Source organism: Eleginops maclovinus, chromosome 23 (assembly GCF_036324505.1).
Source record: "Eleginops maclovinus isolate JMC-PN-2008 ecotype Puerto Natales chromosome 23, JC_Emac_rtc_rv5, whole genome shotgun sequence".
NCBI lineage: Eukaryota > Metazoa > Chordata > Actinopteri > Perciformes > Eleginopidae > Eleginops > Eleginops maclovinus.
The window spans coordinates 10,660,352-10,680,081 of NC_086371.1; the positions used below are offsets into that span (position 1 = coordinate 10,660,352).

At 41.0% G+C, this 19,730-nt stretch overlaps 1 protein-coding gene across 1 annotated transcript; it reads right to left on the reverse strand.

Annotated features, from left to right (window-relative positions):
- Window positions 1-302: 302 nt before the first annotated feature.
- sox3 (SRY-box transcription factor 3) lies at window positions 303-18,872 on the reverse strand. Its single transcript, XM_063876962.1, has 3 exons — window positions 18,858-18,872; window positions 6,222-6,329; window positions 303-2,229 (listed from the first exon to the last, which is right to left on the reverse strand). Exon 3 carries the CDS (start codon window positions 1,882-1,884, stop codon window positions 988-990), a length of 897 nt encoding a protein of 298 aa, XP_063733032.1. The 5' UTR covers window positions 1,885-2,229; window positions 6,222-6,329; window positions 18,858-18,872; the 3' UTR covers window positions 303-987.
- Between the last annotated feature and the right edge of the window lie 858 nt (window positions 18,873-19,730).

A 19,730-nucleotide genomic window follows, 5' to 3' on the forward strand; every position in this document is an offset into this window, starting at 1 on the left:
ATTCTATAAGGCTTGTAAAAGGTATTAGAACACCAATAGTTTGTATAGTATTTTTTTGCATTAAGGAAAATATGATGTGATGCCAAAGTAAAAATATCCCTGTACTTCTATTTTTCTTTATAAAAGAATATTTTGTGGGCAAACACATTTAAAATGTATTGTATTGCCTGATATTTAATATTATCCTTATGAATATTACATATTGTCTTTTTTGAAGATAGACACTTTTCTGCACAACTATTTCTTTTAAAATACCCAAGGTCATATTTCCTCTCAATACACACAAAAGACAGAGTCACAAATTATGTTTCATACAAATTTATTCAGCATTTAAGAATAGAGGATGGTCTTAAAATATGTAGAAACGTCAGTTTAAATAAACCTTTTCGTTCAGGATAATGAGTAAACATGACACTGTCAAAACCATCACAGAAAATAACATTTTACAAAAACAATATTTGAACATTTTTCACGTGACAAAAACATCGGGTTCACAAGCTATAAAGAAAAAAAATACTATAAATAAAACTTGCGTTTGCGACCCGCACAGTCTTAACATTTATTTTAACCTAGATCATGAGAGGGGAGAAAATAAAAAGACTAGAAAATTTGGACACAGTCGAGACAACTGACATTCTACAAATTAAGTGTAAACATTTATGAAGCAACTTTCCATCCAGCTTTTCTAAAATACACCAGCCTCTCTTAATGAGGCCACATGCCTTTTCGTAGAGAGAAAATATGGCATTAATTAAAACATAGAAGTCCAATTCTTCTACATAAGTTGATTGCTTATACTTGTGATAAAAAGCCTCTTTGCAATGCAATTTACTCTGATGGGCTCAACCTTAAGTTTCGGTCCACTTCAAATTCATTTCAAATGGACAACTCAAGAGATATTGAGATAAAATTGTTCTTTAGCAACCAAAAAGTTCAAGTATCCGAAGTACTTTTTTAAAGTTTGAAGTCTTTTGCTCTCTGTTGCTCTCAGATATGGGTGAGAGGTAGCGTGCCATTGACGCCAGTCCCTGCGGTCTGATAGTGCGGATGGACGCTGTGTAACCGGCTGCTCTGCAGGGAGGAATGCTCCGCGCTCTCCCCGCCGGGTGGCAGGTACATGCTTATCATATCCCTCAGGTCCCCCAAACATGCCCGCTGAGAGTGGGACGTGATGGCCGGCGGCGGTGAGCTGGGCTCGGTCTTGCACACGGACGCCATGGAGCTCAGTCCCATAGCGCTGGAGGTCTGCTGCGTGTACGCTGGAGACATGCTGTACGTGGAAGCTGCGTTCATGTAGGTCTGCGCCGAGGACATCATCGGGTATTGGAGCCCTGCCATCTCGTACCGGTGCATCTGCTGGATCTGGGGGCTGTTCATGCTGTGATGCTGAGGGTAGGCCAGCTGGTCCTGCATGAGGGAGTACGCACTGTTCGTCCAGCCGTTCATGTGTGCATAACCGTCCATCCTCTGCCCCACCGACACAGAGTTGTTCACGGAGTTGGCTCCTGGCGCCAACAGTCCCCCGGGCAAAGAATACTTGTCTTTCTTGAGCAAGGTCTTGGTCTTCCTGCGGGGACGGTATTTATAATCCGGATGTTCCTTCATGTGCATGGCGCGTAGACGCTTGGCCTCATCGATGAATGGTCTCTTTTCAGCGTCGGTCAGAAGTTTCCAGTCAGCACCGAGCCGCTTGCTGATTTCAGAGTTGTGCATTTTGGGATTTTCTTGAGCCATCTTCCTCCGCTGTCCCCGGGACCAGACCATGAAGGCGTTCATGGGTCTCTTCACGCGCTCCTGGTCGCTGGCATTGTTGTTCTTAGCGCCCGGCCCCGAGTTCGACTGCGGGAGTGGGGTCTTCAGCTCGGTTTCCATCATGTTATACATTCTGGCGGTTTGTAGTGTTCACTCACAGGTACATAAAAAAGTTCACTAAACAGCGCCAAAAGTCAAAGAGGTAGAGGTACTGACCAGTCTCATAAGAAGATGGAAAAAAGTTGTGCCCAAAGTGGCAAGTGTGCCTGCAGGTGCTTCTGGTTTCTCTGCGCTCAAAGCTGCTCTGTCCGGCACGGCTCTAAACAGAAGTCTGTAAACTTGTTCGCCAAGCTCATGTGTTAATAGGCCTAGTGGCTGGACCATGTGATGTAGATTGACAGCATGACAATGAGGGGCAGGCGACCAATCATTGCGCAGCTCCCATATCCCCCGTGTAACCAACCAGAGCAGCCAGCGCTGTGTTTTGGTGAGGAGGAGGGAGAGGTAAAGTTTTAAAACAGCAGCTCAGCAACATGAGCGAAATGATAGTGATTTACAACCTTTATAATGTAAAAAACTAGATGAAAAGTTGTAGGGAGATGCTGGCGATTTACTTTGTTTTTTAAGGAAGTGTTTCTGAAACATTTTCCATCGACATCAGGTTATTTAGTAAAACTTTAATTTTCTACAATCGGGATTCAGAAGAAAAAATCTTGAGGACTCAAACACGTACAATAAAACGTATAGAGACACTGTAGAATAAAGTTAGATTTTCCTGATATAAAACGAACGTGAACATGAGCTCGACATGCAGTAAATGCTGCAGGGAAACAACGTCATTAAAGATCAATGTCATTAGGCTACAGAGGCGAATCCCAACAGGCCAAACCAAAACGACTTAAAATACTTCAGGTTTAAAGTGCAATATTGGTATAAATGTGCCCATGGCAGAGACATATCCATTCGCCTGCTGTCTAAGAAGCTTATGTTGCTTTAGTTACAATTTGACTAGTATCTTTATTACCAGCGTGAAAAAAAAAACGAAGTCTTATTTGGGGCAATTAGATGCTGTCAAAACCCTCAACATACTGTAGCAGTTTTTGTTAAAAAAAAAAAAGATGGCCCTAAATGATTTAAGAGAAAAATGATTAGTCGGAAGTGTGTTTTCCTCAGGAGTTGTTAGTCTCTTTCGACGCTGAATTACATATCGTTAAACAACAAGTCAAATACATTGAATGATTTCAACCTGCCGGGGGTTTAACCCAGTCAATTTCTATAAATGTCATATAACCCATGTTGAGAATTATATTGTAGATGTAAATGTATTGAAATTAAAGACAAAAAGGCTGATGAATCCACGTATAGTTTAAAAGAAATACAATGACATTTAAAAAGAAAAGCAAGTCATAATAATCTTATACATTTTTTCTAACCATACTTTAGATTAAATAGGAGATAATACTGTTTTTAAACCTAAATGAATGGCACGAACAGGCTGTTGCTGCAGCGATAAAGCCACAATGCAAAAACTTTAATACATCAACGACCTCTTGTGGAGGGGACGGGCCATCTCTTTAATCGCTGAGGGAAAGTTTATTTTGGGACTCTTTACAGAGAGCTCGTGCGAGTGTCAGCTTCTGTTTGCGGACTTGTTCTCTCTCTGCAGTGTTGATGGTTATTAAAATGATTAGCATAGAGTGGCCTTCATTTGTATGTGTCTGCTTACAAACCACCTGAAACGCCGCTTCGCCGCATTAAACCGATCGCCCAACAGGGCAAAGCTCACACCTGCTAATGATAATGAGAGAATCGCCCATCGAAAACCACTATTAACACCTCAGTATTTAGAAGAGCTCTGCAGGGATCGTGCTGGTAGCCTATATATGTGCATTTTTAGAACGCTTCACCCCCCGGGATTTGCAATCTGAAAAGTACGACTCATGCATTGTATTATAGATGCAGACAGGGACAGTCCTAAGGGACCGGAGCACGCAGTCTTCCTTTTTTTTTTAACAGATATATGACTGTTGTAGAGAGCAAATATTGAAATGCAAAAATCAGAGTCCGTCTGGAAAATTACTAGATTAGTTTAAAAACACTGACCCAGGATAAGATCGTACACAAGGGTGCAATGAGCTGCATTTTATTAAATTAGCAATGAACCGATAACATAATTATTCCTTTCAATAATTAGTTATGGTTAAAAATAAAATATATAAAAATCCCAATAGTTTCCAACGAATGTCTAAAATGTATTTGCAGTCAAATCTATAAAAAGTTATACTGTGGCTTAGAAACAGACCTAAAAAATAATGCTTCAAATGAGACCACATATAGGCACGAATAAAGGAAAAAAAAGTGTTGTTTCACTGAGGGAAAGCTTTAAGTCCGTCAGCCATATAGTTGCAGTAAATCAGCTGAAAAGAGACATCACTTCATGAATTTAATTTTCGCGTTTAATGGGGTGTTGCAAACAGAGCAAGAGCAATAAAACTAACGTCCAATTAGCAGCCATCTATTCTCAGGGCCCAGTTATTTGTTTATCTGGGCAGATCTCAATACTGATCCGCTTGTAATCTTCTTATGGAAATTGACCGGTAGTAGAGAGAGAGACAGAGAAAGGGAAGAAAAACACCAGGAGTAACCCGGAGTTTGGTAATGAGGGCCTCTGTGCAGCTAATTTCCTAATTAAGGAACGAAGGACCACCAGCACAGTCTGCTCTGATTCAACCAGCCTGACAGCCCAGAGGGGCTCTCAGGGCGCGCGGCTGCAGGATCCCACTGTTGAATGTTGGGAAAAATGTGGATGTCCTGATGGGAGTATATAACCTGCTTGCAGCTCGATGGTTAATTAATGTTTATATAAATGGATGAATTGCGCATGTATTTCTTCTCAAATCATTGATTTTTTAAAGGAGAATTCCATTGCATTTAAATCGTTTTTTATTACAATTAAGTTTCTCAGGAGTATTAGAAACAAATAGCGATTTTGTAATAAATATGTATGCCGAAACATCATTAAATCTGGGGGATTATTTCGGCAGGAATCGCAGAAAACAAACGGGGTTTCTTTTTTCTTTTTTTTTGACAGGGTATTCTGGCCTGGAAAACAAAACAAACCAAAATGTAAGTTATATTTGCAAAGAGCTTTAAGGGAATTAAAATCCATTGAACTCGACACAAAAACCCCATTAATCCCACTTTTGAAAACAGTTGAGTCCTCTGCATGTCCGCATCTTTTGCTCGGCTGTCAATAGAGCTTTATGGTCAGACAATTTGAATTAAAGACGGACAAAATACGCTCAACTTTAATATTATACGACTAGACACTGGCACTGTATGTCTGCCATTCAGCTGCAAATAAGTGCTTGTAATTTATTGCCTTTGTATCGTAAGCTGCGTTTACAAGTTGCTTTTAATCAGGTTTTTTTTTTTTTACAATTCCCGAATTGGACAAAGACATTTTTTACAATCGAAAACACATCTCAAACCCACAATAAACAACAATATTTTACGTGTCCATTTTAAACCCCACGACCTCCAGAATCAATAACTTTTTTTGTTTCAGCTCAGTGACTGCGGACAAGGCCTTTGAGAAACAGTAATTAACAAAGAATGGGTTTTCAATTACAGCCACAATGGAGACTGTCTCATTAAGATTTGCATGATTTTTGGACCAGGAATGCAAATGAAGATGCAATTTACGCACGGTCTGCTGTTCCCATTGTGTCGGCGTGAATGGTTGCGTCCTCCCAGTTCAACACAGGTAAAATAATATTCACGGGTCATTTAAAGGAAGAAAAGTGATGCTATTATCACCTCTTTATTTTAACAAAGCAGGGCGAGTACTCCTGATGGTAATTTGACTTATTTGACCCAAAAATACTTAACAAAAATAGCTAAAAGTGTTAAATGCGTGTGTGTAATGCAGATTCATGGCTTTGGAAACATTTACTCTTACTGTCTAAGGGTTTTTTCTCCAAACTCTTTTGGACTGATTTTAACATTTTTAATCTTTAACCCTGATATTCATACTTATTTTATTCCTGGATGCTCAGTTCAGAGAATAATATAAGCTAGTCCAGCAACAGGTAAAACTGAATTTATGCTACTGACTGATAGCATCTTAAAGGCTAATCTTTTGGGACAGTCAACTAAAATGAGTTTTAGTTGACTCTTACTTACTAAAACTTGTTTAAAATAAAATACAAAACAACTCAAGAAAGTCCTATTTTTTGTGACTATTTTTAATAATCTAATTAAGTTTCCCTTATTAAAGATTTGTTTTACAAAAACGTGGGCCTGGATGAAAACCTTGAAGTTAATTGAGCAGATTTGTTAAAGATGGTGAGAAGACTCTTTTATTTATTCACTAGTATTGATCTGGAAAAAAGAAATCCTCAATCTTTGAACCACAGAGCGGCTGTATATGGAGCTTAAGTTAGGGATGAAGTGGGCAGTAAACTCACCAAATGTTGGGATGCAACCCTTCCGATCAGCTTTTACTTTGGGCCCATGATCGGAAGCAGTGAAAGCATCTAGGATCAGTCATTAGGTGGAGGAACTGTCACTCAAATCTTCAAAAAAGAAACACAACACACACTCAGAGGACAGATGCATCGATTTTCAGGAGAGCTTTTGTGGAGTGTTGCAAGTCTGTCAGGAGAACTCGAGGGCTAATGGAGAATGCTGCATTTTTGCCTCCACTGTAGCAGAGTAATTTGTGTTATCATTGTGGTGAAGGGGAAGTTAAGCCCAGGAGTGATATGTGTCCGTCACCTTGTTCTGCACTGTGGAATGTAACTGTCTTGCTTATTGACCTGGGCTTGTAAGACAACATGCAAAAAGTTGTTTTGCCTCGTGTAGCTGCCGGTGAAGAATGCTTCAAACTTTAGCGTCTTTTACTCCCCGGTAGGCCAAGCATGTCCTTCCTCATTATGTTCCTGTGTGAGCAAGGCCAAGGCTGCTGACACAGACCCAGTGTAATCTCTTTAACCCGCCACTGTCATGAGCAGACAAGGCGTGACCACCCAACGCTCTGCTCCGTCTCACTTAGCCAAGGGGAATAGTTTTTCACTCCATCACCTCACCCTCTTTGGGTTGTAGCCGCTTATCCTTTAGGGATGCACATTTCAGACATATTTTATCAAGTATGCTCGACACACAAGTGCATGCAAAATTGCACACAGTGCCGGGGTTAATCATTGTTACAAGACCACTTAATATAATCTTGTGTAGCAGTGTGCAGTTAAAAATTCATATACTCACTGACCCTTGGAGTTCCCATAATTGACACAAGCTTTTTTCCTGTGGTTATTGACTAATGAAGCTAAAAGCCAATGAAATTATATCACAGCAGAGGACATTGGTGGAAGCCTTTTTAAATGAATACACAATGATTATTAGCTCCTTGAAGTCATTTCTTAGACAAAGGCTCTTTACGTTTACTTAGCAGATTAGGAGGTACACTCATATTAAAACATTTGGTATATGATGCGTTAAATGAAAAATAAAATACTAAATTACTGTGAATTATAAGCTCTTATCCATTGAAAGCTAATTTCAATTCAGTTTAAATTAGGCAGAAAATTTCAATAAATATGGTTTTGCTTCTGAGCCACTGGGCGAGGCTGGATTAAGCCATCTAAAGCGCAACATGATCACTTCTGTGTTTGCTCAGTAAAAAAAGTCTGCTGCCTAAACTTACTCAGCTAAAGCTCAGCTCACACTTGAACCTCTAATCTTTGCAATCTTCATTTATCCTATAGAGTCTTTGTATTACATCTAATTTGCTGGTTTCAAGGGTTTGCTCTGCAGGCGTTTTCAGTATAAAATGCACTCAGAATAAAAACAAATGCTGTAAACGTGCAACAAAAGAGAATTGGGTTAAAATTAGGCCTCTAGATGTTTTCTTTGCAGCCGCATTAAAAGTTATGATCAGTCTGTCAGCAAGCAGATGCCTGCAGCCTGTGAATGGCATTATCAAGCACCTCTATATGAAGATCATTTTAAATACTGTTATTGCCTGACTGGCTAATTACAGCACTCATTATTTTCCATGTATCTTTTGAATCATTGCCATGTTCAGTTTTTCCAAAAACAATGGAAACTTTCTCAGTTTTTTGTTTGGAAGAAACTGCTGAATCGTCACTTTTTGCTTTGCGCCATGCCCAAGCAAGCAGCCTTCTTTTGTTTTAGACATAATTGAGATCCCACTAATCTATCCTCTTTTTTAAAAAATGAAACAGTCCCTTTGTCAAGCCTTCATTAGTTTAAGATAATATTGTGAGGATGCGCAATTAATTTGCAGTGTAACTTTAATTAATTAAATCCACCCCATTTTGTAATATGATTAATGCCACCAAGTTGTTATCTGTATTCTCCTCCAAAATGAATATGTAACAGCGATACGGCACCACACATTAATTGCAGAAATTGGGGCTTTTAAGAAGCCAAAACTGGGTTAAGTAATTACAAGAGGTAATTTATTAAACCTTAAATAAAGAAACAAACAAGCATAAATTGATATATAAATCATGAGTACCATTGTGTGTAATCTGGCTGTGATTTGGGAGAAAATGACAAATCTGTGTTGCGTGCAGAGCACTTGATAAACCAGATAGTGGTCATAAATTTAGCCCCAGTCAAGGTCTCATTAAAAGGAGGCATAATTTAATTAAGAGTTAGCCATCGCCCTCTAAATATATTAATTACCTTGAGCATGACGAGATGAGTGCCGTGATTATTGCGTATTTCATTAGAGGCTTCGCGGGGAAGAGCTAACTAAGGTGGGAAGCTGACTGTGGTGACAAGGTAATGGATGGGCTGGTCTCAGATGAATTTGGTCACCTTGCTGTGGGTTGAGCTAAGAGGAGGTGAGACAGAGGACAGCAGGTCCTCCAGGAGGTCTTCGCTCTCTTTACTGGGGTTCACTATATTCTCTGGGACCGGATAAATGTAAAGCACTCAGGTAAGTGTTTGAAAAAGGTTGACCAATTCCATGGCTGTGTGTGTCTTTAAATGATCTCTCACTGCGTTAAGTAATTATTATATGAAGAATATTTGTGTTTATGATAAAGCAAGCATAATATAAATGTTAAGAATCAGTTAAGGGTAAAAAATAAACACCAATAATTTAGTGATCAATGTGAAAAACAAATATCTTTATATTACAGGTTGGAGATTTTAAAATAGTTTACATTTTAAATAAGTTTCTATCTGACTGAACACGAAAATGCATCAACATCTATAAGCTTGTGTGTCTGTTGTTGCTATAACCTTTCAATATGAAGGATAATATCAACTATAAAACATGAAAAATGATTGTGCATTATTCTTAATTTAGCTGCTGGACTCAGAGCCATAATTTAGCTTATATCAACTTTCACTAACATAGATAACAAAGACACGCCTTGGAATGTCACCTACTTGTACACACACAGACAAACCAGAGGAGTGCAGAGGCGACAACTCATTGCCCCAAAGACTGATATGCCATTGAAACCTATAAGATGTTGCCGCTGCATTGGAGCGACTTCCAGCCTCGCTCCTCTCCTGGCTGACAGCGGGACAAAGAGCCTAAGCTACCATTATCTGGAAGCAAGCTCTCATTCTTGCTTTCATCTTTCTCTTCACTTACATAAACATAGATGAACGCGCTTGTGCAAACACACCGAGCTCAGCATAAAGTCGTCAATGCATCCAGTGTGCATATCAGACAGACAGACCAGTATTGTGTGGGGTTTGAACATAAACGTTAAAGTATCAAAATGCTTACTGTTGTCATACAAACGATGCTTAGCAGGATTTTCTGTCACTTTTGCAAATTTTTTGAGAGTTACATGGGTTAAAATCCTCAAACTTTATTCTTCTGTTATTATTCAATGATTCTGTTCAGATTGACGCTATATGCCAACAGGTAACATGAGGTGTGTTTAAAAAATAATAATTTAGGTTAATGCATGAACAGAGACAGTAAACAGAAAGCTCCCTGCACCATCTCCCAGGACGCCCCCTCCCTCTTCACTCCTCTCTTTACTACTAACCTCCTCCCACTCTGGCCAGAAATTTGAGGACACTCACCAAGGTCTGACTGGTCCCAATGCTGCTGCTGCTCCCCAATCCCTCTGTTAGACACACCTTCAACAGCTGGCTGTCAGCAGGGCCAGGAGCAGGACCATGGCCTGGAAGATAGCAGTGACATCCACAGCACAGAGCCTCAGCACGCACTCCAACCACTGCCTTTCAGACGGCAGCACCAGCACCATGGCAGCTCCCTGTGCAGCAGAGAAATATAAAGAGCGAGAGAGCCGGGCAGTCGCTGGTGTGGTAGTGCACAGTGCAGCCGAGCTCTCCCTGCTCTGGGACCCATCTCATTCAGCCAAGATTGCTTCATACAAAAGTTGACAATGCACCAGTCAAAGCCATTGTTGATATTCAACATTTTTTAAATAGCTTAGCAGAATAGACAACATGGCAGGCTGCAAAACTTGGCGAGGGAAACTGACCTGGAGCTTCCCGTTTGAAAGGGTTGCCACGCTGGGTGAGAGGAGAGAGGGCTATTGTGTTGAAAAAAAACAAAAAACGAGAGGGAGAGCTGGTGTGAAAGAGCTCAAAAAACAAAACATCTCCCATCCCGAGAGAGCAGAGTACAATGCTTTCTGTGCAGCCGGAAGAGGACAATCACCTCGCACGGTCACAAGCATATACGCATTACCAAGACAGGGCAGGACAATGAAATCAATGCAATAAGATCCATTTTAAAACAGGATATTGTATTTCTGACTGTAGAACCAAACAAGGAAGCTCCATAAGGCCCGCAACCTAAAAACACTGTGGTTTCAAACCCAAGATCCAGGCTCAACAGTAAAACATCTTTAAGGTGTGAAGAGTCATTTCCTCAAAGTGCATTGGCTGGGCTAACGTCCAGAGGAATGTCTTCCAGAGGGACATCTATTTCTTTAAGTTTGCACTGATGAGGACGATACTGCTTGATGCCGGTAATGGTGTTCAGTTTCAGTCATTGTCAAGCTGACAAGCCTGCAGATTGATATGGATATTTAAGAAACCTTTAAGCTTACATTTGCCAGAACATCAGAGTCCCGCTCGTGCCATCAAAACATCTCGTGTTGTCTCTGTGTGTGTTTGTGTGTGTGTGTGTGTGTTTCCCTGAGGCAGCTCCCAGTGTTGTGTTTCGTGCATCCTCGTGTTTCTCAGGGGAAAGCAGGGTGGGAGAGAGGGCCACAGTGACCAATGTAGATTTTAAACCCCTGAAGGAAACAGCTGCAATGCCTGAGACCATTCTCATCCAGCACAATACAAGTCCTCCCACGCATTTGATAACATATCACAATACTGTAAACTCAAATGACCTAAAAGTGCACATAGCCACCTCATATTCTTAGGCTTAACAAAAAATCTCCATGGAAGGAACCCAAAGGGAATAGAAAAAGCTGCAGATACTTATTCTTCAAATGCCTTTTTTATTTGGTCAATGACCTAACTTATTAATCAACCATTTAAATTAAACCACTATACAAATTTGACTAATGTCGGGGCAACTGTGGCTGCGAGATGGTGCGGTTGTCTTTGAACCGACGTCGTGTGAATGGGTGTTGATGTTATTTATTTATTTGGGCAAATTGCTCTGTATGAATGTGGTGAATGGGAGAATGATGACTTGTAGAATGTAAAGCGCTTTGAGGTGACGGGATAAAGCTCTATAGAGGTTTTCCAATAGACCCAGTATCAATAAATAATTTCCTCGCGTTTTACAGCTGAACTCTCTGCAAGCACAGCAGATGTTATGCATCATTTTCTGTAGGTGATATCTAATGTTTTTAAATACACAATTATTTTTGATGGAATTAGGGAATGTCATGAAGTATCAAGCAGATAATATGTTAAATATGTCTTCTGAGGTTGTAAAAGAAGCCCCCCAATGTCTCCAGCATCTGGAACAGAGCATGAGGGTTAATAAAGTTATTATTTCAGCACTAAGATTAAAGTGATATACACAAATCTGTGAGTCCTGTGAGAGAGACAAGAAGGTGCACACAGAAAAGAAACCGGTCTGGCCCTTTGACACAGGCAGGCCTGGAGTTGGAGATGTATAATTACACTGAGCGGGGAGAAATTACAGCTCTGAGAAGGAAGGCAGGGCTCACATAATCTCATAGGTGTGTCAGTGCTTGGCTGCAGGACAGAGAAAGGCAGAGAGAGAGAGGGAACCTGTGGCGTCTTTACTGGAAATCCACGTCAGCGCCACCCATCACAAACTATTAGCTGCCATCAAAGCTCTAATTTTACTCTAGCATTACACCCCACTCCCTGTATCCCCCTCCCTCCCCTGCTGCTCTGGATGGCGCAGCCCGGTGGGAAAACGACATTCAATCCGCTGTCCGCCCCATTCAGGCCAAATTGGCAAATGACAGCTCTCTGCCTCTCAGGTTTCGGGTAGTGAAAGGTACCGCCACCACCAACCATCCGCCTGAGACTCCCAGAAGCTGTTGGTGGAGGGGGAAAGGAGGGGAGAATGAGGACCGGCAAGGCCGAGGAGCGGACCGAGGTGGGTTAACAAGCTTCCCTTGTCCCCCTCGGTGGTGACGGTGCTGGACAGAGAACACAGAGAAAAGAGAGAAGAATGCCTACTCAGCAGATCAAAGGAACTTCCCCGAGACCAGAGGGAAAAGTTGACCTAAATCCCCTAATCACCCACTTTACCAACCAGGGCAGATGGGAATACAGTTTTTGCCCTCATAGGGGTCAACAGTAGTGAGATGGCGACACACACAGTTGAATCAAGAGAGATATACTGACTCGGAAGCACAGACCTGCACTGTTCCTTAAGACGGGCTTTTATAGTGACGGTCATATTCAAAAGGGGTTTTATGTCTTATATAGATTTATGTTGTACTGTTTGGGGAACCTGTGACCCCAGATTTTCATCGCACAGCTGGCTGTGTATATGACAACTAAAACCTTTGAACCTTTAAAATCCTGCAGAAATAAACCATAAAACACAAGACATGACATGTTCGGTCTGATAAGCTGTATAGGGAAAGAGACTTGCAGATAAAATACAAGGGACATGCAGCACAGCTCGACACACATGCACCCTCGACAAGGTCTTTCATCAGCGTTTTACCATGACACACAGGGAAAAGACACAGAACATATTGTGTTAGACACTAACTGGCTGCCCTGCTGAATGGTACTCTTACTGCTAATTAAGTGCTAATGGCAGTTCCCCCTGCGGAGAATACTAATTAATGTTCCTTTCTTCCGCGGGCTGAGCGCGTACTCCACCGCGGCCTAATGAGGGGAGGCAGGTACGTCTTCTCCCAGGCTGGGTTAATAAGCACAACACAGTGGGGTCTGAGTAGAGAGGGCCATACCAGGGGGCTGCTTCCTGTTCCCTAATCTTAACAGACCGCCCTCAGAACACTCACAATGAGCAACGGAGGTAATGAAAGGATTTGTCCCATAAACTCAGAAAATAGGCCACCTTGTTTGTCTGTGTGGACAGCACCTCGGAAGTCTTGGTGTCTGCATGAATGCAACATTAGCTCAGAGGAAATTATTCATTTTAAAACAAAACAACCTGTAAACGAAGACAAGGATATTTGTGAAAAATGGTGGCAACTTTGTCCATTTTTCACAGAAGGGAATGTAACTTTATAACTATGGAATATATGTACCATAAGTATAAAAGTTCTTGAAAAACTGTTCCTTTAATAAAAAAAAAAGCATTTTACACTGTACCATTTCATATTGCGTATGTCTTCTTCTGTGTCTTCCTACAGAATTACGACCTAGAAACTGCTGATGTCTCTTAGAAAAACAACTTCTATATAGTTCCCAGCCACCCGAGAATATGCGGCGCTGGAAAATAAATAAATACATTACCTGTTTGGATGCAGAAAGCCTGAGAATCAGATTCAAAGTGTTGAAGAATGAATGGATGTGCGAGCATGCGGGTCCGTGCATGAGCGTAAACATAGATTGAGGATGGTATTGGAATTACCTGAGTGAGATAATGGCGGTGCATTAGATTAACTTTCAGCCCTTAAATGCAACACATTTAGGCAATCTTGTCCTCCAAAAACATGTCAATGTCTGAAAGGCCTCCCTCTCGCTATCAGGAGCCTCTGGTCCCCCACACTGATGCAGCTGGCAAGGCGCTACCGTCGACAGTCAAAACGCAGCGCCAGATCTAGTTATAAAATAATTGAATTTTCATATCAGAGGGGACCAGAGTCCCAGCAGACAATAGGACTGCTGAGTCCTCTCTGATATTGGCTCAGGCCCTTTGCCATGCGCATGAAATCAGTATGTTAATGTTCCAGGGTTTTCTTTTTTTAAGGACACTTGTGCTCTCGCAATGTACTACCGATGCGGTTTCAAAAAATTGCAACTATTGATAAGTAGGCAGCCAGCAACCCCCTCGACCCCTCCTCCCACCCAACATGCCCACCCCCGCCTCCCCCCAACCCACCAAGGCTCTAGACGTTCTTGCACCCCCATCCTCCCCCATTATTAAAATTGTAATTTATTTTTCTAAATCAGAATGACAGCTTGCTTTCTTTTCTCTGCAGCAGGCAGTGAATCACCGAGCTTTAATTACTTTCGTAACTTCGCTGACCCTGTGAGCGTGCTGCTCTGCCAGAGAAAATGGGACCTCCAACAAAGGCCCTCCACAACCACAGCCGCCTTCGGTTCATTCAAAATGTGGAAAATTGATCAAACTACGGATTTTATAAGATTTTGTTAACATTTCACCTCCTATCTCTTTCACACTCTCCCAAACAACCCGGCTTGCAACAGTTTTGCACTCCCTCCTGGCCCACCTCCTGAAGAAACTCAGCGCACCAAACAACCTTACTCCAACTCTCCCTCTTCCCCTCACTCTGTGCTTGTGTTGACTCAACAAGGTCTCCTCGGGTCAAAACGGCCAGAGGTCACACTATCATCAGTAACCCCTTCATATCCAGGCCGTGGCCTCGGCAGCAGGGAGACAGGCAACGTGGGGCCCCGAGGCCACAAAGCACAGATCAACAGGGATGAACGCCACATTTGATCACTTTCACAGATCTTTGGCCTGCAGGGTCAAGCTTTATTTAGCATGGCCGTCAGAGTCTATCACGCAGCTATCCACAGCCTTTTCGGACCAATGATCATCGCCACAAAGGAGTTGCTTCAGTGTTAAAAAGCATCTCTGAAGCGTCAGATGGATCATGGCTGTGACACTGATGTGTCAGCGAGGCATGTGCGACTTTTAAGTTGAGGGAAACGGTTTAAGATACTGCCCTCCTCGGCTTTGTTGCTGCAAAGTTCAGCCATGTTTTTCGTGTTCGCCAACAGATCCCTATTTGCTTGACATTATTCCCCACGCCTGAATTATTAAAGAAGCTAATATGTTGTAATCCCCGCTATCGCTCTCACCTTCTCACTGGCACACCTCTGTTTTGGGCTGTGCCACTGTGTGAACCAGGGGTGCGCAGGCACGGTTGGTCTTTCGCTGACTGCCTGATAATTGAATGAGCGATTATCCCTCCCATTAATAGACAATGATACAGAAAGCACTGCCATATGTACGGAATATTAATGAGTGGCTGCAGCGGCCTAGATAAGAGAAGCGCCATGCGGTTGCTGTAATAGGGGTTAAAACAATTTGCTCCCCAACACCCTATCCCTCCTCACACACACCAGCTCCCATGCCTTCTCCTATGCTAATCCTCCATCCTCTCTCTAACTAAGCAGGCTTCCACCATCATCCACCCCCCATGGCCTTGACTTGTACTTGGCGCTGACCTCCCTGCTGCCAAGGCCGACCCGCTATTGTGTGAGAATGTGAGCAGGGTCACTCCACAACAAAATGACATGCTAATGACGGGAAGCGGCGTGTGTTTAGTATTTAGGTTATGAGACATTTTGCTACAAAAGAGCTGGAAACACACATGCAGCTCGGGCTGGAGGATATGGAGAAAATAAAATATCACAACATTTCGGGTTAATTACCTCGACATCGATATTGAGAAGACATTGTAGGATATACCAAGGATGCTTTTAGTCCTTTTTCACACAATGTGCATTTTGATAAATAATCATAAAAAATTGCGATTTATTGGTGAAGGCAAATAAAAGGACAGCTAAAACAGTCTGGGGATTTCAAAAAAATACATGGATTTACGGTAATAGGCTACTGTCATTCAACCAGGAAAAAACACTAATGCGATATAAAAATATCATAAATCTAAGAAACTATCCAGTCTCATATCACAATATCAATACAATATTGATATATTGCCTAGTAGCCAGGTTCAGGAAACTCAAAACCTCCTGTTGTTTTATTTGACAGTTGTCTAGCTTCAAATTACTGTTTCACCGCTGAATCTGTCTTTAATATCTTGCTGTCAGAAGTTTATTTCTGATATTCTGATATTCAGCTGAAGTAAAGATGCAGCTTATTTATCCAGCATCACTCCAGCATCACTCCAGCATCCCCCTCCATCACATTTCATTAAAAGGTTACAGGGAATCAGGCAGGTTGGGGTACACTTCTATATGAATGACTATGCCAATCAATATCTAACATCTATTAGCATTGGAAAGCAATATTTCCCCTTTTACCTTGCAATAATTGTGCTTAATGCTGTGAAGTACCTTATCATAGGTCTGACGGCAAAAGAAAGGCCGGTCACCATGGCGACTATGAAAGCCATTGGTTTCCTTTTCAGCAGAATAATGAACTTCTCTCCTCTATGTGTCACTCTTCCACTCCACTCTCAGCCTCTTCGATTAAATTGAAGTCCACGCGTCCTTGAAATCCCTCGTCTCCGCCTTATAATTTGCCAAACACGAGAAAAACACAGAAAAATGTTCCAAGGTTCAGCAATGCATCGCTTTAAGCCGAGGCGTGGGTGAACCTCAGACACGGTGTATACTTTTTTAAATGTACGGATGTGTTCTTAATAAAAAATTATCTATATTTTATGTTTTTATGATAGAATGGTTTTCCTTGACACTGTTAGGGCTATAAGATGATAATCGTTTAATTTTCTCTTATAAAATCTGCATTCATCCTCTCAGATTAAACAGTCAAAATTATATTTAATAATTCCTATATAATCAGTTAAAAATGCTCTTATTAGCGGATTTGGGTATTGAAATGCCTAAAAACCACCTTTTGCTGCAGGTGAAGAGTCTGAACTGTACATTTATTTTAAAGTCATCACACAAGGACAAGGCTACTCTGTCACATTTAATAATGATGGATACATGGAGTTGAATAGACTTATCAAAGTAAGTCTGAACCGTGCCCCACAGTCAGGTCAGTGTTTCTCTATTTCTATAGGAATAAAAAAAAAACCTAAATGATGAGAATCCGATCAATGATGGCGAGCACTATCCACAGCGTCCTTGAGCCCAGTCATCCTCATTGCCGGAGGACATACAGAGTTTTATTCAGCGGCGAAATAAAAAATAGCTCTGCAACTACTTCAAGTAGAATCCAGACACACACAGATCCAATGCCCATCAATGTCCGGATTTTTTTCTTGACGTTTTGTATAAGCTGATAAAGCATTATTTCTAAATCAGTAATTGATTTGAAAACGTTAATGACATCAATGATTGCTAGTTTATTTTTCAGTGTCGAGGAACTGTCTACCATATGTCATTAAAAAAACAAACATTGTATTGTTCACGTAATGTAATTTAGATTTATCATTTAAGGAATGTTTCATCTACGTTAAATCAGACAAGTCCGTCTAAAAAGGTGGATTTTATACCTACTGCTTTGGCACAATAAAAGTGAGAACCGCTAAATGCGCTTATAAAGTTATTGATCAAATGAATGCATCGTAAAATAAAACGTTTTATTAACAGTCTTATTATCACGTTTCCCGTTAAATAAACTGTAAATGAAAGACTCGGTCATTTTAAATGATTAATTAAGCGTTTTCCCACAAATTCAACAAATAAACATCAGTACTGACAAGGGAGAAAAATACCCCCGTTGCTGTCCTACAGGCATGAGGTTATAGGCCCGATCACATATGACAGCTACAGATCAATATTGATATAATCCTTAAACCGCTTGATATGTGGCAATAAAATAAGAACATGGCAGCGACACTTTGGATAAAGGCTTCTCTGCACTGTATCACCTAGCAATATTAGACAATTATATAAGTCAATACGAAAATATTTATCTGAGTACATGGAAGCAGCAATATCAAGATAACAATAACTAAACCAAAATGTCCTGTGAGCATAACACCATTAACATGCCTTATAAATACACATACAGGGAGCCACGAGCATGAAGGACACAAATAAGTCTAATGCTGGCAAGTTTTTAACGTAGGCTTGTAGCAGCCGAGTTGAGAAGAAATGAACCTCCAATATATAACCTACTGTACAGTAATAAAAACAACACGGCGTACTTTTTGACCTAACCAAACACAGGAGTATTTTTAACTCGACAGGGGCATTGGCTCTTCCTTCAGCATGTTTAAAATATGACAAGTCATTAAAAATCAATTTAGCGGAATGCTATCCAATCAATCCATGTGCTTTTAATTGTTCAAGGACAATTTCCAAATATGCAAACTGTTCTGAGATGACAGCCAGGGTAAAGCGAGCAAGTAAACACACAAACAGAGAGGATGCAACTTGCTCTGCATGATAATTCAACAACTTTGCACAATGCACCGAGCAGATCACGAGGATTAGAGGCATACGCTTAGTAACAAAACATGTTTGCAATATCAACAATGCTCTGCTTTTTCTTTGTCATTTTAATTAGGGGAGGCCTCCATGTTAACACTCGTAACCTGCACTAGGTGTCAATCTACTAACTGCAAACACCACTGATATCATAGAAGGCCAGGCTCTGAAGCTGCTTCAGTTATGCAATACTTTAAATACAAATGTGTTTAAATATGAAAGTTTGCATCTTTATCGCAGTCCATGGAAGTGTCCGCGTGTTCCCACGAAGGCCTACACCTGCTACATTATGTTTCCAGTTGGTGTTTCAATGTTAAACACTTTACAGCTACAAACATTAACAGCATTTTTCCAGCAGCTTTATTACATCTTACCGTGTTTCTGGAGCGTTTTATAGGCTACTTTCCTCTGGTCTCTGACGGCGTCCAGGGCCTAAATATCCAATTGGCACTTTAACCGCACGAAAATGTAATTTCTTTAAAAAATGGCAAGATAGTTTTCTGATCATTTTATTTCAGACACCTAACTGACAATTTGAATTTCCCTGACCTGAGTGCAACTTCCTGTCAACACCCGCCACAGGGAGGCGCTCATGTGTTTACATGACAGGACAGAATGAACAGATTTAACAGAGGCAAATGTGCACACACAGTGAGGTAAACTATTTAAAGGGAACAGAGCTGCCCAATATGCAAACATTTAAGAACCTTCGTCTGATACCTTAAGTTATTTTAGATGAGGTGTCAAGTAATCTATCTTAGTCAGTGTCCCCTGATTAAAGGAACTTTTTTAAGGCCTGTTCCTTATGGTTAACATGTAAAGAGTTTTGAGATGCACTCTGTCATTTACTTCAGTTTTGAAATACAAAAATGACTGCCATCGCTAATTTGTGTTTAATCATCCATCGTAGTAATATATCCAAACAGTTTTGCAAAAATATTTACAATTTTTGGACTTCCACATTCATCTATATCTTGTTTGCAAAACTGCATGATGCAATCTTGTGTCCTTCTGCTTTCGCATAACTCCCTCACTCTTCATGACTGATTGAAGATTTCCAAAAGAAAAATACTTGTCTTGCTGCTGGAGTCACTCTGTATTCACTTCCCCAACATCAGATATACTGCACCCATTCAGTTACGCAGCAAGCAGTAGTGGATGCAGCACAGATCCTTTACTTAGGTAAACTAGTAATCCCACAGTGTAGAAATACTCTGCTAAACCTCCTGGATTTTTAGCATTTAAAT

Bases quoted from the DNA above. Each gene is read 5' to 3' on its own strand.
- sox3 (XM_063876962.1), bottom strand. From the start codon at position 1,884: ATGTATAACATGATGGAAACCGAGCTGAAGACCCCACTCCCGCAGTCG.